Genomic DNA, 26,247 nt, shown 5'->3' on the forward strand with positions numbered 1-26,247 from the left:
TTATATGAAAATGTACAATTTTTGAAAAATAAACTAAATTATATTCAAAGCAGTAATTTTTCAAATTTTTATTTTTGTGAGCTTCATCTAAGCCTTGATTTAAGAAATAATAAAAGATAACTGAATCAAAAAGGTATAAAACATGGTAAACAATTATCTGTCATCATTTGAAAGAGGCTCTTATAATCACAACCACCACCAAAACATAATAAGCTCGTAATAGAATAAAGCTTTATTCATTTCATATTTGCGATTTCTAAAAAGTGTTACACTATTTCATTTCTCTCCCTGTATATAAAATTACCAGATACCTCAGAGCATTAAGGTGAAAACCGGATGAAGCTGGGTAATTAAACTGATGAAGCCTCATTTGATTTCAGTTCAGCTGCTGAAAACTGACACGCATTTAATCAAAAAGTTCCTCAAGAGCAACACAGAATTACAAAGAATGCTTAAAAGAAGAATAATTTACACACAACTAAATCTTTTAGGCTAATTGCATTATTCACAGAAAGCACCTGATGCCTCACTATTTTCTAAGCTCAACTTTCCCTTTTTCCTAATCCCCTTGGATGTATTCCTACAAAGATACCAGCCTATCGACAGAAAGCTAGAATTTCTCAGTTGTCAGTTTTATGCCATTAATTGCAGGTAAATAATGTCCTAAGATACTTAACACATGTCCAACTTCTTCAGCATATGATTAACCTTGCCTTGTGTACTTCAAAACAAACTTCTGGGAACTGGTTTCCCACTGCTACAAAGAAGGGGAATTAGAAGAGACAAGCTCTGAAAAATCCATGCTGAAGTCACATGACAGTCTGACACTTAGCGACCTGCTTCACATGCCATTTTGGCCTTTCCCTTATTTCAAGAATTATCTGGGTGCGAGAGAGGGTCTACCCAGAAGTTAGCTAGCTTCTTGACATGTTACACACAGGACCAATGACAGAACACTGCCATGGTTCTCCATTCACAAGATATTTTAAGACATGAGACTGAGAAGTCTAATCATAATCTCTCACTTTTTATGAAGTACATCATACTTTATAAAATGCTCCTACATACATGATAGTATTTTACCTTTCTAACAACCGTGAAACAAGCACATTACTGGCAAAGTATCAGCTCAGGTTCTCCTCAATGACTGTTTTATAGCTTACCTCAACGCAGAGATGATTTTTGTTATTGCACCGTGTACTATATCCTTAGGTGAGATGTCAAGAGGGCCAACGGCCACCTCTAGCAGCTGTTGAATCATTCTTAGAGGCTGACCGTCTAAACACATGGCCACGGCTTGATCCTGAACTTTCCCTTTTTCTGACCGAGACAGATCATAGAGGTAACTATATTTCTGCAGCGTTTCCTGCAAACATAGGGAATTCAACATGTAAATATCAACTAGGAATTACATGTCTACATGGACAGAGTGAAATATACTTAGAAGCTCTCAAACCAAATACGCTATGACCACAAACACCACATGGAGGAATACGCAGGGGTTGTTAAGAGCTTGGTCTCCAGGGCCACCCAGGCTTGAGTGCAATCCTCGCTTTAATTAGTAAGCCACTGTGATCTCAACTTTCCAGTATCTATAAAACGAGGATGAGGACAATCACTTCTTATGAACAGAGGATGTCATAAACATTCAATAATATAAAAATCAGTCCTTGGGCTTCCCTGGTGGCACAGTGGCTGAGAGCTCGCCTGCCGATGCAGGGGACGTGGGTTCATGACCCGGTCTGGAAGGATCCCACATGCCGCGGAGCGGTCGGGCCCGTGAGCCATGGCCGCTGAGCCTACGCGTCCGGAGCCTGTGTTCCGCAACGGGAGAGGCCACAGCAGTGAGAGGGCCATGTACCGCAAAAAAAAAAAAAAAAAAAAATCAGTCCTTTAGCACAATGTTAGGCACAAAGTAATGCTCATTAAGGGCAAATTTCTCTATTATTATTATTGTGCTATAACCACATGATAGGTATAATCTATTAAGCATCAACTATGTAAACCCAGGTATTGTACATATGTCATCTAATTTAATGTTTATCATTATCCCACAAGGAGTTTTTTAATTAGCTCCACTTCACCAAAAGGGAAATAGAAGACCAAAGATGTTAAGTAACGTGTCCAAAGTCACACAGCCAGTCATTAATGGATCTTAGGATTAGAATCCGAGATTCTACTTTCCCCACTGCACTCTCCCACTCCACACTGCCTGCCCCTCTTTGATAATACTGTACAAACTAACATGACAACAAATAATTCAATAGGACATCAGCTACCATTGTTCAGCGTACCAAATATGGCCACTTGATGTTAATAACACTTTCCAACTTTCAGAAGTAATTCTCAGTATAACTGCTTTGTCTTTCAAAACAACCATGTGGAAATCTAAACATTAACTGGAAATTTGATGATATTGAAGAATTACTATTACCTTTTTTACTGGTAATGCTGTAGTGGTTAAGTTTAAACATATCTTTTAGAAATAGATATGGAAGGATTTGTGGATACAATGAAAAGATGACTGGGTTTTTCTTTAAAATGGTCCACAGGCGCGTAGTAAGGGTAGGTGGGGTAGGGGTGAAATAAGGTTGGTCACATTCTGATAATTGTGGAAGCTGCGAGTTGGGCACATGAGATTTCATGTCACTATTCTCCCCATTGTTTTCTAAACTTTCTATTAAAAAAAAAAAAAGACTGTGAGTTAGGCAGGGCAGTTACTAGTATCCCTACTGAGACAAGGGGAAACTGAGGCCCCTATGGCCTGTAATTGAAATTGCACTAACCTTCTTGAGTATATAAGATGGTCTTTCACGCAGTATATATAAAGAGATTAAAATCAAGGCCTGAACTTAAAAGGGACAAATATATGAGGTTGAAGTTACTTCCAGCATTTGCTCTGAAAGGCGCCTTAACAAAATCATATAATGTTCAATTTAGGAATCAGAAGAGGCTCCTATTAGACCATCCACGATCTAACATCTGCAAGTAGCTATTTGGTCCCTTTAAATCCAGCTGAAGCAAGCGGCTGATTTTGTTAATAACCCCCTTGGCCCCATATACACTACTCTCGCCACTGAAAGACAATACTTATTCCAAGGAGAGTAATGACAGTTCTCCAGATATGAATAGAGAATACTTGATTAGAAAAATGAATACATATTTTAAAAGTTTTATACTAGTGAGTATAAATCACTTTTACCTGAAGATCCAAATTTTACCCTAGTTCTTATAATTATTGATTATAGAACTGTATCAACAGGATAAAATCAAGATTGGTAAAGCCAATCTGCTCCCTGCAAAGGCTTCTATATTGCTCATACCATTATTTAATATTATTCATTAGATAGCCTAACAGGCGCTGTAAAGTACAGAATGAAATAAAAGTGCTAGCAGACTTTTGAACTCTTCCCATTATCTTTTGCACGAGGGGCTTACATTTCTGTGTCTCATACATATTTTGAAGTCTCCCATTTGTTCATTATCTGGACTCCTCTCCACTGACTGATCTTTCTGGTCAGGAATATTTTTTACAAACCAAGAATACAATTCAATAAACTTGTAAGGTTTAAGAAAAATAAAAGAGGAGGTTAGTGGCCACTTACAGGTTCATTCACCATAGCATTAAAGGGCAAATGGAATTTTTTTTTATATACCTAAATGCTGTTTTCACCTAGATGAAGATCATTTACTTATTGATTTGTCAACTTTTAAGTTATGGAAAAGAATATTAAAATTCCCATGACTGTGACAATACAGAAGAGAAGCTCCAAAAGCTACAGAGGGTTTCCTCATGTAGTCCCAACACCCTGGTCCCCAACCTCATCATGGCAGGGGCTCCTGACTCTCACGGGGTGCTTTCTGAGATACCATCAGGGTCTCAACAAGAAACCAACTAGGAACAACTTTATTAGCCAAAAAAGTCATATCAATAATGAAGTTATACTGGGAAATGCAACATAAAAACAGGATGAGTACATATAATTAAAAAAAAAAAAACTGTTGAAGCAGGCATGGATGGCTATTTCTGAATTTTTCTGAAGTTTAGGGGGAAAAAAATATATCACTGTTCAACTGGACAGCAAAACATCTACCAGCTAGAAGTAGAGCTTGAGAACCACAGTCTTCATCATTTCTCAGCTTTAGCAACCACTTTCTCACCCCAGGCACCCATCCTGGCCCCCCTTCTCCCACCCCTCTCACCTCCTCACGTCCTTCCTCCCCAAGTTATCAATTGTGTTAAGTGGCCTAAAATCCTTTTTAAAGAAGCGAAAACTGAATTGACAATCAAGAGATAATGAAGAGGTTAAAGGATAAAGATTTAAGACCATTATCTGTAAGATTTGGAGGTGGGGGGAATAAATTAGGAGTTTAAGATTAACATATACACACTACTATGTATAAAACAGATCAATAACAAGGACCTACTATATAGCACAGGCAACTATATTCAGTGTCCTATAATAAGCTATAATGGAAAAGAATCTGAAAAAAGGAAACACACACACACACACACACACACACGTGTGAGTGTGTATATATATATATATATAAATAAAACTGAATCACTTTGCTGTACACCTGAAATTAACCCAACATTGTAAATTAACTATACCTCAATAAAAAAATGGTTATTGAAAAAACAAAACCTACAAGATTGAAAACCCTATCAAAACTACGAATATAGCTTTAAAGGATAAATGAAAGAATACACTGGTATTATCTGAGTGAGTGAGCACACAGAAGAAGTCTGCATTTCATTACCTGCTCACTATTCTTCAGAGAAACGATGAAGCTGTGGTTGAGGGTTTCCAGGTGAGCCAGTGACTTCTCCAGATGATTCAGGGCATCTGCGTAGGTCATCTTAGAATCACTAGCCTCTTGAATGTCTTCTGAATTTCTTTTCCTTGGCTTCTCAATAAAATGTTTGACTGTCTTAATAGCCTTTCCAGTCATTTCTTTACGTGCTTCCACAGATAGCTTTAACAAACAAACAAACAAGAAAGACAGGAATTGAACAAAAGTGAGACAGATCACCCTACATTATTACACATGGCATATGTAAAAGATATTAATGTGGTAGAGAGAACAAAAGTAAAATTTTAATATACACAACTTTAGTGAAGGGGACTTTTGCTAGACTGGTTTTTCTCCCATGAAGAAAACAAAAATAGGGAGGTACCACTTGCACTATTACATGAGCAAATACAGCTTTTTAAATGCTAATACCCCAAAGCAGGTGGTGTCTTGATGAAACTAAAAGTCAAATAGATTACTGGTTACAGTGAAAAATTGAGGAGTCAATTCTACAACCAGTTCTGATCATTTATTATAAGGAAATAATTCAAAAGAAGCAAACAGTACAGGAATGAAGATTTTAACTGGAATAAGAACATAAAAGTAAAACTGCAAAAGCAAAATCTAATTGTCTGATGATATGAGATATGGTAACCAGCTTATGATAAATTACTAGATAAAACATTATGCAGCCGTTAAAATTAGAATTATAAAAACAGTATAGCTGTTTGGAAAATGGTTATCATAAAATGTTCAATTTTAGGAATCAGAAATCATAAAACTATTTATACCATGCTTACATTAAAATCTGAACTATACCTGTGCATGTGGCTGAACACACACACACACACACACACACACACACACACACACACACACTCTCTCTCTCTCTCTCTCTCTCTCTCTCTCTCTCTATTGGTGACCATTATGTTAAAGTGTTGGGATCATGAGCAATTCTGTTCTTCTCGATTTTCCAAATTTTCTATGATAATGTTGCATTCACTCATTTACTCTCCAACTGCTTACTGGATTCTGACGTGTGACGGCCGCTGCGATAGGTAGGCAAGGGTCATAGTTTTCTAGTATCTGATATGTTAAGCTCGCTTGGCCTCGAGAAAACTGAAGTTTAAACTTAACCCGCTTGGATGGAGGTACCACGTACCTCTGAGCCATTCTGGGGCCTTTTCAGGCCCTGCTGATCTGTGCTGCTCTGGACCCTGGAGCTCAGTCTCTTGTCAACTACTCCAGCAGACGTGTACTAGAGCCTTAAAAGGGCTTTGTGTTGATTTAACAACAACAACAACAATAACAGACAAAGAGTCCTAGGACAAACTGTTATCTTTCCTATTACTTCTTAAAATGAGTCACGGTCCGTCTCTGGGTATTCTGAAAACTAGGCACAGGCGGCAATACACAGCACCAGCGACCACACCAATCAACACGCGGCAAACCTCCCCCACCCTCCATTTCCCATCAGCTCCCTCCAAGTCATTCCACATGAGAGTAATGTTTTATGAGAGATGGCATTTTCTTAATCCCATATACATATTGGTAAAAGGATCTTTAGGAAAGCACTGCTTTCCCTGAATTGTAAGTATCTGCTTTGCAAACGCAGCTTCCAAACAAGTTCTGTGGCCCCCACTCCTTACCAGCACCCATGACATGAAACAAAATCAGAAGCTACCACTGACTGCCAAGTATTAGTTCCATTACTATCTCTTCCCCTAAATAAAGTGCGAACTCCTTTCTGCGACTGAGAAATACAAGATACTAGAACTTGTGTTTAGTTCATCAGACCTCCCTACGCCCCATTATGTGGATGGAAAGACCAAGCCCCAGGGAGGCTGGGTGGTATGTTTGGGTTCATTATGAGAGTGAGGAGAGTAAAAGTCGGAATTCAGATCCCGTGGTTACCAAGACAGGGCTTCCCCTTCACTGCGCGTCACACAGATGCCACTTGGTCATGTCTGCCTCATCACAGGCTCTGACAGAGCATGAACAAAATCAAGGCTTCAAAGCCCTACTAGGCCCTATATGATTTGCCCTTCACCTCACCCCACCTCTCTAAGCCTGTATCCCGCCTCTCTCCTGCTCTCAGCCCACTCTTAAGACACTCACCTCCCTGCAGGCCCGCAGAGTCTTTCCACTTGTTGGTCCCTCTGCCTGAAATGTTCTCCTCCCAGTGTATCCTCATGGCTCATTCCTGTGCTTCCCTCAGGACTTGGCACAAACATCGCCTTACCCGAGGCTTCCCTGACTACTGAGTAAGAGCTGCCACATCCGCCATCCTCACTTGGCCTCGTTCTCCTTACCCTGTGTTATTTTTTCTTCACAACTGGCATGCTGTGTTTCTATGTGCTTACGGTCTGACTGTCACTGCTATCTTCCCAGACCTCAGAATGGTGGCTCATACAGAACACATTTGTTGAAGGTATAAAGGAATGAACGGATGAATGACATTTCCAAAAGACAGAATAGCACAAGCAGAGCTGCAGAAGCAGGAAGGCTTATGACCTACGTATAACCACTCGTGAGCACTTCAGACGGAGCAGGGGTGGGAAGGGCCAGATAGGAACACGCTAGGCTTTGCAGGGCACGCGCAGTCTCTGTTACATCTTCTCTTGGTTGGCTGGCTGGCTGGCTAGTTCTTACAATCCTTTAAGAAGATATAAAAACCAGTCTTAAGGTATCTGAGAAAAAACTGTCATCCTTTCTCAAGCCTGCCTTTGTCTGTCCTTCCAGAATCAGCTCAGGGTTCACTCCTTTGAGATGCCGTCCCTAACATCATCTCCTCCTGCTACGTGTTCCTTTTAAAGCTTACCTGTATCAAAGAAAGCATTACACTGTGTTAAAATCGGCTGGTTACCCGTACGTTTCCCTGATTAAACAATGTGATCCTTCAGGGTAGAAACTGTGCTTTTTAAATCTCTGTATCCCTAACACCTAATACAATGTCTCGCACATTGCAGACAAACAGAAAATAGCTACTAAATTACTAAACAACTCTGCTCAACATACAGGGGAGAAGTGGCATGGGCATATATACACTACCAAACGTAAAATAGATAGCTAGTGGGAAGCAGCGCATAGCACAGGGAGATCAGCTCGGTGCTTTGTGACCACCTAGAGGGGTGGGATAGGGAGGGTGGGAGGGAGACGCAAGAGGGAGGGGATATGGGGATATACGTATACATATAGCTGATTCACTTTGTTATAAAGCAGAAACTAACACAACATGGTAAAGCAATTACACTCCAATAAAGATGTTAAAAAAAATGCAATGAAGTAACATGTTCTCAATGTGTCCCTAGAAACCTGTAGCCCAGAATGCACCAGAAGGCTCCAATTTCTCAGGGGCCACAGTGTCCTGTTCTGGTAAGATGGCCCCACGAGACTAAAACTGCAACATTTTAAAGAACTTGACACGAAAACCTCAGGACCAGATGTGTGCTATCGGGACAATGCCAGTTGGTAGTAATCAGAAGAGACGCAGGAAGAGGCACAAGGACATTAAACTGTGATGAGTTTGGGTTTATTCACCGACATCCATCCAGTGAAGGCGCTGTACATCCGCCTCGGGCTGGGTGCTGGCGACACAGACAAAATCAGATCGGGTCCCTGCCCCTAAGTATGTTAAACTCTGGTTGGAAAGACAGAGAGATAAAAGGCATTATACGGAAGCAGGATCCTTATCCAAGTGCAGGAGAGTTAACGCGACCTGCTGCAGAGAGCCTCCAAGGGGCACTGCGTCCCGACTGGAAGTGAGGGACTGGAAGGAAGGTCTGCTGAGGGAGGCTCTCTCTAAGGAGAGTCATCAGGAGTGAGTCGGCATGAAGACAAGAAAAGAAGAACTTCACGAGGTCCCCAGGTTACAGGGGCAGGTGGGGACGCTGAGGGTAAATCAGCACGGCCGGGATGCAGCCTGCAAGTAAAGGCCCGTCAGAGCCTGAGGGAGGAAGAAGCGGTGGCCCAACACGAAGGGCCTGTGTGCCGGGAGACGGGACTGCTCTCTATCACCCTCACGCCTGGGAAGCCATGAAAGGAAGGAGCTTATGCAGAAGAGTGACACGATCAGTGCTATCGTTGTCATGAATGGCTTGATTCAAAATTCACCAAGACAACTTTCCTTGCGTGCAGGCACTTTAAGGCTGATAAACCTTGCACAGCAGATACTACTTTTTCTTTTAAAAATGAATATAGTGTGACTTCGAAGATAGGGCTGATATTTAGGAAATGACAAGTGACTTCAGAAAAGCCAGATGCTACCTACAGAGTCAGCTGGGCAAATCAGGGTTTACCTACTGTTCACACTGCTAATAGCAACTAATAGGGGACAGATAGATACCTTTCTTTTTGGGTTCAATGTAAAACCTCACCCTACTTTTCTTTCATCTCTCCCTCCTCCTCTTCAAGCACAAACACTCCAACACTTACCATGTGCTAGGCCTGGTCTGGGCACAGGGGATACAAAGGGAAATCAAAAAACAATCTCTACCTTTGAAGAACATACATCCTAATGGAAAAACCAAACACAAAAGTAAGTATTTATAAAATGTGACAGAAGTATAAACTAACTATGTGGGTGCGAGAAAAAGCATCTGTCTTAGGAAGGCAAGGAAGTCTTTATAAAGGAGGACTTGAAGGATGAGCAAGAATTCCTGTGGAAGAAGCAGGTGAGGTGAATTTCAGTAGAGAGTGCAGCATGGGGACTTTAAAAAGGGAACGCGCTATGATTGTGACTCTCAACCTTCTATTGTACTCCAAAACACCTGAGGGATATAATACACTCCCACCAAAAACAGTGGCTCACCACCTCGAGGAGTCTCATGGGGGTGGAACGGTGGAGGCGAACCATCAGCTAACAGTATATTTGGGAAAACAGGAAACATCACTTCTGAAAAAGATCAAAAAATGCCCTCATAGCATTTTTTGAGGAGGAATTTGATAGAGGAATTTGATCCCCTCATAGCGCATCCTCAATCCCACTGCCAAGAAAAGTTAGACACTCTTGTTCCTTCAATCTCACTCCCGTGGAAAATCACAGCTCTAGGGGTAAGGGAGAGCCCTTGGTGTAAAGTGGAAAGTCTGTGTGTGTTCAGGCAGGAGACGGTCCTGCAGAGAAAGGACACAAAGGAGGGCTAGGGTCACCACAGGCGCCACGTTGGGAAACGTACATTTTTCCTTCAGGCCAGTGGCCTTCAAACTGGGGTATATGTGCCCCAGTCACAAAGCCTTTTTGAAGGGTACAAAGGTTCAGATAATTTTAAGGGAATCAGTTCCTAAACTTTTACCTTCTCTAAATACTCTTTCCAAAGACTGGCCTTGAGAACGTGCTGGAGGTCAGAGTGTCAGGCCTATTCTCTTTTACCGCAGGCCTTCCTCTGCTTACACAAGAAAGACATGCTCTGCATCCTTCTTGAATCAGACTCTGATACACTGTCCTGGAGTCTGAAAAGCTCCAGAACACCAAACGAAGGGACAATTCAAGTCCTGGTGTGTGACATGACTCCAACATCTGGATAACACATTTCTTTTTGCATGTCAGAAGGTTTTCGATTCTTTGCTTTCAAAAAACTTTATGAAGGATCTAATTGAGTTGTCAGTTGATAAATCATTACAAATGATTTTTAACAATAGATTGCTACGCGATTTTTGGCTGATAACCTTGAGGGCATTCAAAGAATCGAGTGGCACTGCTATGACAAAACTCCTTGCCCATCCACTGTGAACAAAGTTTCAAAATATTCATGCCTATAAAAATGTAAAATGGAAAGAACTGATGTTGAGTGCAATATCAATCTAGCAATAGTAAGAGTCAGCCATGGGCACATAAACTAATTAGAAACAACGTTTAAAGCCCTACCCATCTCATTAAGAGGTACATTTTAAATACAATTTTCTTGCAATTAATGCTTATTTATCAAAAGTTAACATATCTATGTTGTTCTAGTATATACTGCAATAATTGAAACAATAACTCAATACAGAGTAATTTTTAAAAAATAATCTTAGAGCCCTATTGAAACCTCACAACTCAGATTGGGACTTGAAGCCCCATGTTTGTAACCCTCAAAATTCATACATTGAAATCCTAACCCCAGAGGTGATGGTAGGCGTGGGTGGGGACTGTGGGAGGTACGTAAGTCACGAGGGTGGAGCCCTTATTAATGAAATTAGTGCCTTGTACAAGAGGCTCCAGAAAGATCTCTATCCCCTTCGGCCATGTGAGGACACAGTGAGAAGGTGCCTACAAAAAGGGCTCTCAGCAGAACTCGACCACACTGGTACCTTTATCTTGGACTTCCAGCCTCCAGAACTGAAATCAGTAAATTTCTGTTGTTGATAAGCTACCCAGTCTACGGCATTTTGTTATAGAGCTAGAGCAGACTAAGCCATCAAGTGTGTGAGAGGATAACCAGGTTATTTTAAATTCTCTTAGGTCCATGAGTAAAAAGTTAAGTCCACTGCTTTGGAGCACTGTTTCCCTGAAGTGTGACTTTTAGACCACCTATATTGAATTCAATTGAGCGCTACTTTAAAAAAGCAAATTCCTGGCTTCCGGTGGCGCAGTGGTTGAGAGTCCGCCTGCCGATGCAGGGGACACGGGTTCGGGCCCCGGTCCGGGAGGATCCCACATGCCGCAGAGCGGCTGGGCCTGTGAGCCATGTCCACTGAGCCTGCGCGTCAGGAGCCTGTGCTCCGCAACGGGAGAGGCCACAACAGTGAGAGGCCCGCATACCGCAAAAAAAAAGCAAATTCCTGAGCCCTCCTTATACTCACTGACTCTCTGTGAGGCTGGGGAAGGCACTGGCACTAGTGGAAAGAAACCTGTATTTTGTACAAGCTTCTCCTGGTTAATTCCAGGTGGCTGGTGGTGAATGCGGGATGTGGCTGGAGATAGCTCCCAGGACTGGAGGCTGAGGGACAATTAGGTTAGACTGTCACTGCACGTGTCTAGACAGGTTGGGGGAGTGATGGGAAAAAAAGGCAGTTTTTACATGGACGCACCTAGAGATTATTATACTAAGTGAAGTAAGTCAGACATAGAAAGACAAATATCATATGATATCACCTATATGTGCAGTCTAAAATATGATAGAAATGAACTTATTTACAGACAGAAACAGACTTACAGACTTTGAAAACAAACTTACGGTTACCACAGGGGAAAGGTCGAGGGGAGGGATAAATTAGGAGGTTGGGATTGACATATACACACTGCTCTATATAAAATTGATAATCAACAAGGACCTACTGTATAGCACAGGGAACTCTACTCAATACTCTGTAATAACCTATATGGGAAAAGAATCTGAAAAAGAATGGATACACGTACATGTATAACTGAATCACTTTGCTGTACACCTGAAACTAACACAACACTGTAAATCAACTATACCCCAATATAAAAAATAAATAAATTAAAAAAACAAAAAGAAGGCGGCAGTTTGGGATTTAAATGATAAACAAAGAAGAACCAAAAGACACATATGCTGTCCTGTGCTGGCTGCCCAAGTTACACACGTGCAGCCGGCGCCTGTCAGTTGACCGAGCAGCTCCCAAACATTTCTGCCCAAGACCAATAGTAAGAAACACATTGTATATCAAAACTCAGTATCACAATATATATGCACTGAAATGTATGCATATATTAAAAGCCAACTAAAGTTTCATGAAACAATATAACCCCGACTGTGGTGAGGTACAATCTGGTATCTGATATTAATCTACCCTCTAGTGTTCTTTCCTGTTTGTTTGGTTTTAATGCTGACCACAACACTCTAATTAAGGATCCACTAATGGACTGGAACTCATAGTTTGTAAAGCACCTGCAAATCTGCTCCAGTGATGAGAGGATGACTTGTAGGGGTCAGCAAAGTTCAAGGCTACCAACAAGGTATCAAATTATCTAAGTTAGATTTAATTGACTTCAATAAAAAAGAAATCCCTTTGTTTTACTGATAACATAATGTTAATCTCTCTCTCTGCTGACGCTGAATGTTATATATATGCTTTATTTCTATGTCTACTTTGCTTCCTAGATTATGAGAGCCATCAGAGCAGTACCCACATCTTATTCATTTTTATACTCTCAGTACTTAGTCTAGCATTTAAAGTACTGTTTGAAAATTGTAAATATAGAATATTACGAAATAGTACCTTCAATGTTATCCAACAGAAAATGAAATTGACAAGTTTAAAATTTTTTGCTTTAATATAGTTAATGATATATTCAAGCACAAAAATAAGAATGCAGCTTTGTCACACTGAATTATATACTTAACAAAATCAACCTTACAATTTGGCTCCTCTGCTTTACCTATCAGCTGCTTATATAATAAAAATGAATGATGCCAGACACAGAGGCTACTTTATCTTTACCTTTTGCCTTGTACAATAATTACATTAATATTATTATTCTTCAGCAAAGTGTAAATGGTCCTATCTTTTTCACTATTCACTTTCAGCAGTCACATAAGGTAATACATCCCCAAGTTTTTCAACAGCTTGAAGGTCATATTTATCTTAACAGAGAGGGCCATGAAGAACGTTAGAAATGAGACGGAATGTTCCTGCAATCAGTAAGGAAGGCTACTATCCACTGTGGCTATGAAAGCACTCGTTCACATTTTCCGTTTAAGAACCTTTTCCTATCATATGTATGCATGGGATCCACAACACAAATTGTTATTATTAAGAGCATTTTAAGTGGATCCACTGAATTTATATCAAAGCCAAGTGTAAGTATGAAAATTCAGATGTTATTCCAACACTCACAACTATTTAGTATCATTAAAAATCAACCTGAACTACTGCTAGATGTTTGAAATTGGGCTGAAAGGAATTCAAATGTCGTTTTACCTTCTAGGATAGAGTAAAACAGAAAGAGGGATGAAGAAAAGCAGAAGGGGAACTGACCAGTACTGAGTACCTACTGACACCAAGATCTTCATACTTGCTATTTTATTTAATCCTCACAAGAGTTATCCAAGGTACGTGTTCCAGATATTGTGCTTGTCTCCCTTACGCCCACTCAGTACCTTGTCTAATAGGAGCTGACCATGCAGTGGGTGTAGGACTGACTCAGGGCTGCTCAGGGTTAGTCCTGATGGAGTTAGACCATTCATGGTCATCTCATGCCTCTCTCCACAGTGGTTAGTTCAGGTACAATGGGTTGAAGGTAATCAGTACCTGACATACCAAGAGCCCCAGATCGGTTCAGGGGTGATCGAACCAGTAAAAAGCTCTGACTTCCCGTTTGGTGCCTTCATGAAGTTCTCTCACCCTATCTGGTGGATGTAGACTAGGAAGCAATGTAGCCCGTTTCTGCAAATCAGTGCACTGATGCAAAGAGCCTGGAGGGTGGCACTAAAACCATAGACAGCAGAGAAAAGAGATGGAAAGAAATTGGCTCCCTGATGACCCACTGCTGAATCAGCCAACCCTGAAGTCAGGCCCACCTCTGGGCCTTTGAGTTACATGAGCCAGTAAATTTTCTGCTCAGTTAAAGTAATTTAATTGGATTTTCATTTGTATCTAAAAACATTCTAAAATTAATCTATATTTATATGGTAGTAATTATTGTGCCCCATTATACAGAGGAGAAAACTCAGAAGGTAAGAGTAATTTCTCCAAGGTCAAGCCTGATGGGAACTCAGGAAAGTCTAATTATAAACCTGTCTCTTTATTCATCACCCTGCTACCATTCAAAGAACTTCACAATGTGTCTAAGATCTATCAAGATTTAATTCAGTATGTTGAGAGGCCACAATATTAACGTAGGGAATTTCCCAGATTTTCCTGGGTCGATGCTAATTTAAAATTATTTTACTCTGTTCTCCTCATGGAAATTTTATCGTTTGATAAGTGGCATCAATCCCTCAGTCTTCTACACATATGGATGGCATGAAAAATCCCTCATCAGATGATGTACGCAGGACAAAAAACTGGTTATACTATGCTTAAGGAACTTTGCTAGATGATTCAGTGACCAAAAGGTTAAATAGTATCCTCAAAGGATGTATATAGAAATGCATTATTAAAACAGAGATATAGCACACATGCCTGCTCTACAGTAATTATCACAAATCGAGTGAGTTTGGTATCAATGCCTCTTTGCTCCATCAACATCTCTCCCACAAAATACTGCAGTGGCCTTCATGCTGGAGCTTCCCTGTGTCCAAGCTGGTGTGTCTTCTGTTCCTTCCTCCCGTCATCACCAAGGTGATCTTTCTAAAGTAAGAATCTGACAATGTCACTACCCAGCTTAAAATTCGTGTCTAATTGATCCATCCTCAGGATAGTCTAAAACCTTTAGCCAGGTATATAAGAGTTTTCATTCATTACCCGGCCCTTCCTTACCTCTCTAGCCTCATCAAGACACTTCTATTTGTATCACCTGTCTTGTAGTCAACTGAACGTACTAGATTATTCCATGCCTTTACTAAAACTGCCAAATCTATCTGGAATGCTCCTCCTAATCTTTCCCTCTGTGGTACTCATGGCAAACAACCTCATTTGTTAAGACTCGGCTCTAATACCTCCTGTACTATGGGGCCTTTCCTGGCTGGTCCCATCAACTCAACTATTGACCATTTCTACCTTAATGCTACCACATCACAAGCCATCTATCACATCAATTATGAATCTTTCACTAATTTATCTGTTTACCATCTCCATCTATGAAGCGTTCCCCCTGACTGTCAGGTAGGCAGAAACAACCAGCATCCTGAGATGGCTGCAATTAGACAGGGATCTTCCTCTGGGTACCAATACTTAAAAAGCTTTTGGCACCAGATGAGAGGAGAGGGCCTGGTTTTTCATTATAAATCCCTTTGCTGCACAGGCTAGAGAAAGTATTCATAAGGTGGCAGTTAGAAAATACATCTGCTTATAAGTTTAAATGTACTTAACTGAGAGGAGGGCTCCTAGGATGAACAAAGAACGGAGGAGTAGAGGGAGCCCACATCACTGAAGATACACGGTTACACAACGAACAACTCAACTACGAAGTCAGCCAGAGGGAGAAGCGCATTTCAGTAGGGAGGTGATTTTCAGACGCCTCGTCCCTCCCTGCTTTTTTTTAATGTTAAAATACGCTTTGGTATTTGCTGCACATTATTCTGAGATTGTTGATTTATTCCTCTGTCTTCCCCAAGACGTCCACCCCCTGTGAATTTAGTCCACAGCTTCCCAGGAAGGAGCCGTGTATTCCTTCTTGCGCATTATTAACGGAGAGACCCGCAAGGGCTGCAGACACACACAGCAGCTCAGCGCCCACCAGACTCCTCCTCAGAGCAGAGGCATCATCACTTATGATTGGACTGTGTACATGGTCTTTTGGCCACCTTTCCATTTCTCTTACTAAATTATGACCTCAGTCAATGTGAAACAATCTTCCAAGCACAAACAGAGAATGAGTTTTCAGCTTGCCAGTCGAGGCAATAATCACGATCACCCCAGGTGGGCCTTTGCAGCCGAATTCCTCAGGCAAGGGAGGCAGTGGAAAGCAAGATCTGGGGAGCAGGCCTGTGTATGAATCCTGACTTGGTTACCTGCAGCTCATAAGACACTGGAGCGGTTATTTAACTTCCTTGAGCCCTAACTTTCTCGTCTGTTGAAATGGTGGTAAAAGTATTTACTTCCCAGAGCTGCAGGACAATTCACAGTAATATTACAATACATACCGTCTTCCTCTTCTCACAGAATCTTGCTGGAAGGCTGGATGTGAAGAGTGAGATGGGTAATCTACACCCGTGTTTAGGTGCCGCCTAGATGCCTGTGACAGACTTTCGGAAGGAAACGTTAGTTCCCCTTGCTGTTACAGGGTGATACTGACAGACATCGAAGGGCCAATTCTTAGGCTTCTTCTACAGGTCACAAGATTCAGAATGCATGCCATACCCACAATCCCTCTTTGAGGAAGCAGTCAGAAGGGGCCTGTTAAAAATAGGTTATCTGGGCTTCCCTGGTGGCGCAGTGGTTGAGAGTCCGCCTGCCGATTAGGGGGACACGGGTTCGTGCCCCAGTCCGGGAAGATCCCACATGCCGCGGAGCGGCTGGGCCCGTGAGCCATGGCCGCTGAGCCTGTGCATCCGGAGCCTGTGCTCCGCAACGGGAGAGGCCACAACACTGCAAGGCCTGCGTACCACAAAAAAAAAAAAAAAAAAAAAGGTTATCTGCTTGGCAACAAACCTCTCCCGAATCTGACCACAGCTGACAGGTCCAGGGACTCGCCCGGCAGCTGAAGGCAGCCATGTGGCTGGACAATGACTTTTGGGGTGGCCGTCACACAAGGCTGCTCTACAATGGATCATAATATGCAACCAGAAAGGTGCCTCTCGTGGGAAATTCTAAGGTGAGCACGTGTGTGCGTGTGCATGAGTGTGTGCGTGTGCGTGGGGCGAGGAGCCTCACGCCTTCACGTCATGACCCAGCAGCTGTGTGGGGAGCCTTGCTCACTGAGATGGCTTCTTTGCACTCATATTCTCAGTGTTGCCACCTTGTCACTCTTACCATAATGACCCAGTAGCTGCGGTAACCAGAGCGTGCGGGTTCCTGATGGCCCGAAAGAACCAAACCATCCATGGTGTGAAGCACAGAGCACACCGGTCCATCTGCCCTAGAAAGACGTCAGCCTCTGAGCTCATGCCCACTGCTAACCCCACGCACCATGCACAGTTCCATTCTGCGCCACGCATGCGTTTACAGGTAAGATCTACGGGGCACTGGAAAGCTGAAGCTGATCCCCAGGTCATGCCAGTTTATCCTTTCAAACGCTTTACATATGGCGCCATCTGCAGGCTGCTGCCCCCCAGAAGCACCTCAGTTCCGTCTTTCTAATGACGGCCCCTAGCTGCCCTGCTAGCCTCTAGATATGTAATGCTATCACTTTAAGTCAGATTATTTCAAGCACAGTGAATGAGTGAAGTCTAAAATGATTCTGTAAAGCACGGCTACAGCTTTGGTACAAACAGCATGCTTCCAACAAGCTTTCAGAATATGACAGCATGAGGTTCAAATCCCGGCTCCACCACTTATATATATGCTAGCAGTCTAGGGTAAGTCCCTAAACTCCCCTGAGCCTAAGCTTTCCACAAAAAAGGGTGGCATCGCCCACCCCACATGGTTGTTACACAGAGCTTATGAGACGATGCCTGTACCGCACCTGGCCCGTGCTAACACTCAGATGCTACTCCTCTTCCTCTCCTTAAACCCTCTCCTTAAATGTAGTCACTGGCTTGCTCGCATTCCACATCACCTGCAAACTCCACTGATGGTCTTTGGGAATAATGCATGATCCATCTGGGTCAAACAAACTTTCCAACTTATCAAAGGTAAGGCAGACGTTTTACGCACATGCAAAATACTTAACTGTGTCCTCCATTTTACTTACGCCTGCTACCCTTCTTCTCTTTTCCACTCCTAAAACAGAATAGTGTGATGCAATCAACATCGAATTTGTAATCAGGAGACCTGGATGTGAAAATGGGATTGGACACTTACTGTTTATTAAACTTTGGACAATCGTCCTTTAGGAATCTCACTTTCAGGCTAGAGATGATAATACTTGCTTCATAACCACCCCCATGGGATATCTGTCAATGTCAAATGTCCTAATGTGCGGGGAAATTATCACACTCAAATTCAGTGTCTATTTCATTGCTTCCTTGTATTCCTTGCTCTGTTTATATGAATGTTTGCCTTGTATTCCTAGACTGTAAGCCCACTGGAAGCAGGGACCATATCTCAAACGCCCTTTGGGCTCTCACCGCAGGACGAGCATAGCGCTCAATAAAAGCAAAAGCAGTAGCAACAACAGTATTAACAACGGTAGCAAATATTTATTGTAACCTTTACTATGACTCATGCGTGGTTCAAATTACTATGCTGTTATTAAATCATTTAGGTAAGGAATCCTAATATGTGTACTCCATAATAAAGAAACTGCTGAATTGAAAAGGAAAAATTTTAATCTCTATTTTATGAGTACGTAAATCTGATTAAGGATTAAAAACAGGCACCTGGCAAAAGGGTGACTTGATGGGATAAAGTACAGGAAAAGCCCAGGCACTGGGGGGGAGGTAGGTTTGTCCAACGCATGAAGATTCAAAGAACAGCAGACTTGTTAACACTGAGAGTTCATAAGTAGGGCTATGTTGAAAACTGGACGAGGAGCTCATTATGATGCCCTTAACGGCCCAGCAATCCTACCACAATTCCCTGTCTATTTTCCCATTCCCCTAAATGATTGCTCTGTCCCTTCTCTCTCAAATCTCCAACACTCCCTCCTTTACACTTACACTCAGCTAATTTCTTTGCCTCCTCGTTGACTGAGAAAACAGAAGCGGCCAGAAAAGAATGTCTACCATCTCCTTCCCCCGTATCTATCCATCTCCCTGCAGCTGTGTCCATCAGCAGCTCTGCCTCCCTCCCGCTATCACGGGAAAGTGACAGGGATCCTGCCAAAGGCCAACTGTTCCACCTGGGCTCTAGGTCCCATCCACTGCCACCACTTACCTCAGAAATTCTCCCCTTGTCTTCCTATGTTTTTTCCATTAATGAATAAAAATATTGTTATATTTTTTAAATCTTAAAACTCTTCTTGTCAGTCTCTGCTGGTTCCTCATCGTCCTTGACCCTTGATACTGGAGAGCCCTGGGCCTTCCTCCTCTATTCCCCGCTCTTCTCCCTAACTCGCTCCCTTGGGAATCTCACCCAGCCACCTGGTTTTGACTCTTTTCTACACTGACAATCCCCAAACGTACTTCTGCAGCCCAGGCTTCCCTGCTGAACTTCAGAGTCATATATACAACTGCCTGTCAACAGCTGGAGTTGGGAGTTTAAAAGACACATCACTCTTTAAAAAACAAAACAAAAACCTCTTTATTTTGAAATAGTTATGAGACATTGCTAAATAGTACAGAGAGGTCCCATGTACCCATCACCCATCGTCTTCCAATGGTGTATGTCCTCTTACAGAAAGTCACATCAGTTTTAAAAGTCAAGCAACAGCAAGAACTCCTGATCCTACCCCAAAAGCCGCTCCTTTCCAATCTCAGGAAATGGCAAATCCACCTTTCCAGTTGTTCAGACCAACAATCTTGACACCATCCTGAATTACTAACATTTTCCCACATTCCACAGCAAATCCATGAGCAAATCCCTTTGGCTCTATCTTCCGAATAAATCCAGAATTTGACCACTTCTCACCACTGTCATTGCTACCACCCTCATCTTTAACTTAGAAAACTGCACCTGCCTCCTAAGCTCTGTCTCCTTACTTCTACCATTACCTCCTATAATACTTTCAATATAGCAGGAGAGTGACCCTGTGTCAATGCCAGGTCCGATCACAATTCTTCAGTGGGTCTCATTCATAGGAGACCCTGTCCAAGCTGCCCCGGTCCTATCGTCCCCTCCCACTGCTCTGTCTCCCATCCCACTGCAGTCACCTGGCCTCCTCGCCGCTCCTCAAACAAGCCCCCCATGCTCCCTATCAGGACTTTCCACTTCCTAGTGCATCTTCCCTTCAATAAGCAACAGCTTGTTGCTGCCTTACTTCCTTAAGCTCTTTGCTCAAAGATTACTTTCTCAATGAGGTCTTCTTCGACCATCTTACTTTAACTTGCAGCAGTCCTGCTGTCTTGCACTTCTGAGTCCTTCCAGGTTTATTTTCCTCTTGAACTTACTACCATTTCACATGTCTGAACTTAATCATTTTGTTTACTGACCCATTTCCAGCTCTCCCTGGTGCAGGTTCCCTAAGGTCAGAGACGTTTGTGCTGTTTAGTGCTATATACCCAGCACTGAGAACACCTGTGGATACACAGTAGGCACTGACGTTGGTTTTCCATTCTTGTATAACAAATGATCCAAATTCAGAAGCTTAAAACATTGATTCTCTCTCAGTTCCCATGAATCATGAATCTGTTGTGGCTTGGCGAGGTGCCTCTGGATTAAAATCTCTCACGAGGTTATAATCGAGCCACTGGCCAGGACCGTGGTTTCATCTGATGACTTGGTTGGGTGGGAGGAAGAGATGCACTGCACATCGATGTTTACTCACATGGTTATTAGCGTCCTTGGTCTCCTGCCACATGGGGCTCTTCACAACAGGGCAGCTGGATTCCCCAAGAGTGAATGATCCAAGAAGAAGAGAGAGCATCCAAGAAAGAAGCCACAGTCTTGTCTTTTTTTTTTCCGGTACGCGGGCCTCTCACTCCTGTGGCCTCTCCCGTTGCAGAGCACAGGCTCCGGACGCGCAGGCCCAGCGGCCATGGCTCACGGGCCCAGCCGCTCCGCGGCATGTGGGATCTTCCTGGACCGGGGCATGAACCCGTGTCCCCTGCATCGGCAGGCGGACTCTCATCCACTGCGCCACCAGGGAAGCCCAAGCCACAGTCTTTTTATAACTTAATTTTGTAAATGGTGTCCCAACACTTTTACTGTATGTATTCTGCTGGTTAAAAGTAAATTAACAAGTCCAGCCCACACTCAAGGGGAGGGGATTACACAAGGGATTAAATACTGGAAGGTAGGGATCATTAAGGGCCATCTTAGAGGCTGTCCTTCCCAGCACTCAACAAATATTTGGTCAATGAATGAACATATTAGCTAACGATCCACACTTGAAGAGATCCTGTTCCCAACTTCTCTGGGAACTTATGGATTTTTTACTTTTAATAATTGGAAAAAGGGCAAGTAGGACAAATAAAGACCATGTAAAAACTTTAACAGGAGAGCCTTTCTTTTCCTTAGAGTCTTGTAACAGAAGATCATTTTTCATAGGACTGCCTATAATTTGTTTATGAGTAACTTCTGTTACATCATATCACATTTCAAAAACTGTATTCTCTTATCCTTCAAGTGTTCTCCCTGCTCCCTTTATTGTGTGCCTTTGACAATCACCCTGGAAAAACGATTCCTTTTTATTTATTTTATTTTTTTTAGTATGAACTCAATACATATTTATTGAATATCTGAATAACAGTATGATTTTCAACTCACTTGGAAAATGCCTTTTTTTTTAACATCTTACAGCCACTCTGGAGAACAGTACGGAGGTTCCTTAAAAAACTACAAATAGAACTACCATATGACCCAGCAATCCCACTACTGGGCACACATCCTGAGAAAACCATAGTTCAAAAAGAGTCATGTACCACAATGTTCATTGCAGCTCTATTTACAATAGCCAGGACATGAAAGCAACCTAAATGCCCATCAACAGATGAATGGATAAAGAAGATGTGGCACATATATACAATGAAATATTACTCAGCCACAGAAAGAAACAAAATTGAGTTATTTGTAGTGAGGTGGATGGACCTAGCGTCTGTCATACAGAGTGAAGTAAGTCAGAAAGAGAAAAACAAATACCGTATGCTAACACATATATATGGAATCTAAAAAAAAAAAAAAAAAATTCCTTTTTAGATTGGCTCTTCTTTGCTTATCTCCTAAGCTCCTGGCTTTTTGCATTTTTGTCAAGATAGGATATGCTTATCAAACTAAATTCTCACCGTGGAAAATAAAAGAAAATGGTTCTTTAAAAGCAAAGGCATTCAAGAACTGGAATGGAAGGATAATGCTTACAACTATAACACACACAGGCTAGCTGAAGGTCAGATGAGAGTAGTATATATTGCACATTTAAAAACCTTGAAATAATCACTATTAGGTAGCATTATTAACAAATATATGCCTGGAACATAGAAGGCATTCAATAAATATTGATTATCTCTTCCTTTGTACACACAGCATTTATTAACATCCTTAATGGTACTTCTTATATTAAATTATAGTTCATTTGATACGCATGCATACTTTTTTCCCATCAACTGTGAGCCTCTCAAGGGCAAGGAGCTTGGCAGTCTTTTATTTGTTTAGAACACATAGGACAATGGCACTGAAAATGTGCTCACATAAACAGTTCCTGAATGTATTTGGAATGAATAAAACTCACTCAGTTCAGAATCAAAGGAGTCAAATGATGACTATACCAAAACCAGAGATAAATGAGCAAAATACTTATTATGAGATTAGGAAAAAAAATTATGAGTTAACATTTAGTCATCTTGTAAAACTGAGTAAATGTAATGCTTTGTAGTCAAGTATGATTATAAAATAGCAACCACAAACACCACAAAATTTAGGGGAAAAAAAGGATAACATGAGTATGCCCCCACTTAAGTACAGTTGACTGATCTTGGACAAAGGAGCAAAGGCAATACAATGGAGCAAAGACAGTCTTTTCAACAAATGGTGCTAGAACAACTGGACATCCACATGCCAAAAAAATCAATACAAACACAGACTTACATCCTTTACAAAAATTTACTCAAAATGGACCATATATTTAAATGTAAAACACAAAACTAAAAATTCCTAAAGGATTACATAGGAGAAAATCTAGATGACCTTGAGTGGGGCTATATAACACCAAAGGCACAATCCATAAGAAAAATAACTGATAGCTAGACTTCATTAAAATTAAAAACTTTTGCTCTGCGAAACACAATGTCAAGGAAGTGAGAGACAAGCTACAGACTGAAAGAACTTATTTGCAAAGATACATCTAATAAAGTACTTTTATATAAAATATACAAAGAACTCTGAAAACAACAGTAAGAAAACAAACAACCCTAGTAAACAATGGGCCAAATAAAAGACATCTCACAAAGAATATATACAGATGGCAGGGCTTCCCTGGTGGCGCAGTGGTTGAGAATCCACCTGCCAATGCAGGGGACAAGGGTTCAAACCCTGGTCTGGGAAGATCCCACATGCCACGGAGAAGCTAAGTCTGTGCGCCACAACTACTGAGCCTGTGCTCTAGAGCCCACGAGCTGCAACTACTGAAGCCTGCCTGCCTAGAGCCTGTGCTCCGCAACAAGAGAAGCCACCGCAATGAGAAGCCCATTCACCACAACAAAGAGTAGCCCCCGCTCGCCGCAACTAGAGAAAGCCCGTGTGCAGCAACAAAGACCCAACGCAGCCAAAAATAAATAAATAAAATAAACTAATTTTTTTAAAAAAGAATATATACAGATGGAAAATAAGCATATAAGAAGATGCTCTGTATCATATACCCTCAGGGAAATGCAAATTAAAACAACAGTGAGATACCACCACACACCTATTAGAATGGCCAAAATCCAGAACCCTGACACCACTAAATGCTGACAAGGATGTGGAGCAACAAGAACTCTCATTCGTTGCTGGTGGGAATGTAAAAGGGTAAAACCACTGTGGAAGACAGTTTGGAAGTTTCTTACAAAATTAAACATACTCTTACCATATAATTGAACTCCTTATTATTCATCCAAAGGAGTTGAAAACTTACATCCACATAAAAACCTGCACATTAATGTTTACAGCAGCTTTATTCATAATGACTTAGAAGCGCCAAGACGTCCTACAGTAAGTGAATGGATAAATAAACCGGTATATCTACACAATGGAATACTATTCAGCACTAAAAAGAAATGAACTATCAGGCTATGAAAAGACATGGAGAACTGCAAATGCATATTACTACGTGAAAGAAGCCAATCTGAAAAGGCTATGTAGTTTATGACTATGTGAGCTAGAGTCTATATAAATAAATAGACTATACGACACTCTAAAAGAGGCAAAAATATGGACACAGTAAAAAGATCAGTGGTCGCCAGGGGTTAGGGGTGGGGCATGAATAGGCAGAGCACAGAGGATTTTTAGGGCAATGAAAATACTGATATTATAATGATGGATAGATAATACATGCCATTGTACATCCGTCCACACCTATAGAATGTGCAACACTAAGAGTGAATCCTAAGGTAAACTGCGGACTTTGGGTGATAATGATGTGTTAATGTAGGTTTATCAATTGTTAAAAAAGAAAGGTACCTTCTAGTGAGGAATGTTGATAATGGGGGAGATTATGCACGTGTAGGGGAGGGGCAACTGGGAAACCTCCGTACCTTCCTCTCAATTTTGTTGTGAACCTAAAACTGCTCTAAAAAAAACAGTCTTAAAAAATATATGGGGGGCTTCCCTGGTGGCGCAGTGGTTGAGAGTCCGCCTGCCGATGCATGGGACACGGGTTCATGCCCCAGTCCGGGAAGATCCCACATGCCGCAGAGCGGCTGGGCCCGTGAGCCATGGCTGCTGAGCCTGCGCGTCCGGATCCTGTGCTCCGCAACGGTAGAGGCCACAACAGTGAGAGGCCCGCGTACCGCAAAAAAAAAAAAAAAAAAAAAAAAAAAAAAAAATATATATATATATATATGAATGCCACTTTCCACTCAGGAATAGGAGCTTCAGAAATAGTGTCTTCTGAGACAAACGTGCATTTGATATATATCCTTTCAATTTAAAAACTTATGAAGAAGATCAAAAGATCTTCATGCATTGCTGTAATGTATACTCTGATAATTATACATAAAGATCGATGTGGAGATATACATTTACCAGTAATTAGAAATAGAGGTGCATGTAGTTTATTTGTCTTTAAAGTAAATGTCTTATCTTGAATAAACTAAAATCCATTTACTTACATATAAAAAAAGAGTATGTATGTATTATGGCAGTACGTCAGCTTTGAGTTAAATATTTTTCATACTTTTTACCATTTTTCCATTTTGGTTTAAACTTCATTCTTTTTATAAAACCTTATTATAAAGTCTTATAAAGTGTCTAAAACCTTATTATATATAAAAGTATCGGTAGGCAGAATTATGGTCCCCAAATATGCGTACATCCTAATCCTTGAGATCTGTGAAGACGCCACCGTACACGGCAAAGGGACTTCGTTGATGTGATTACTGGTACCATCCCTGTGATGGGGAGAGTATCCTGGATTATCCACATAGGCTCCCCTCTCATCATATGAATCCTTCAAAGTGAGATCCCTTCCTGGCTTTGGTCAGAGAGAATTATGTGAAGACAGAGAATCAGAGAGATGCAACGTTGCTGGCTTTGAAGATGGAGGAAAGGGGCCATGAGCCAAAGAAGGAAGACAGCCTCTCACCATTGGATTCTCCCCTGGAGCCTCCAGAAAGCAGTACAGGCCTCCCTGCACCTGGATTTTAGCCCACTGAGACACTTGTCTGACTTTTCACCTACAGAAGTTTAAGATAATAAATTTGTATTAAGTCTCTAGGTGTGTGATAATTAGTTACAACTGCACTATAAAACTAATACATGGAGGTGATTTTTTTTCCCTTTTTTTAAAAAAATTTTTTTAAGGAGGAACACATAAATTGTGTCAAGGTGAAGGTGATTTTAATTGAAACACATGAAATCCAGGTTATTTGAGGAATAAAGAAGAAATGAGGGATGAAAGTCTTGGAGGATATATGGTATTTTTATTCCATGTCCCAAAGAGCAAGGAAGGAAGTGGTTCTATTTCTTGTTGTTACAGAAAGGAGGACAGATCAAAGGGGCAGACGTGGACCCCATTTA

General features: G+C 41.5%; 1 protein-coding gene across 2 annotated transcripts in view; it reads right to left on the bottom strand.

Moving 5' to 3' along the window:
* NBAS (NBAS subunit of NRZ tethering complex) overlaps positions 1-26,247 on the bottom strand; it is a 341,832-nt gene that overhangs the window by 67,066 nt on the left and 248,519 nt on the right. For both annotated transcript variants that reach the window (XM_082672572.1, XM_082672571.1), the window contains 2 exons: positions 4,765-4,980; positions 1,164-1,366 (listed from right to left, as the gene is read on the bottom strand). In XM_082672572.1, the coding sequence (XP_082528698.1) occupies positions 1,164-1,366; positions 4,765-4,980 (419 nt within the window). The remainder of the gene's footprint in view (positions 1-1,163; positions 1,367-4,764; positions 4,981-26,247) is intronic.

Source organism: Grampus griseus, assembly GCF_964374135.1.
Source record: "Grampus griseus genome assembly, chromosome: 15".
Taxonomy (NCBI): domain Eukaryota; kingdom Metazoa; phylum Chordata; class Mammalia; order Artiodactyla; family Delphinidae; genus Grampus; species Grampus griseus.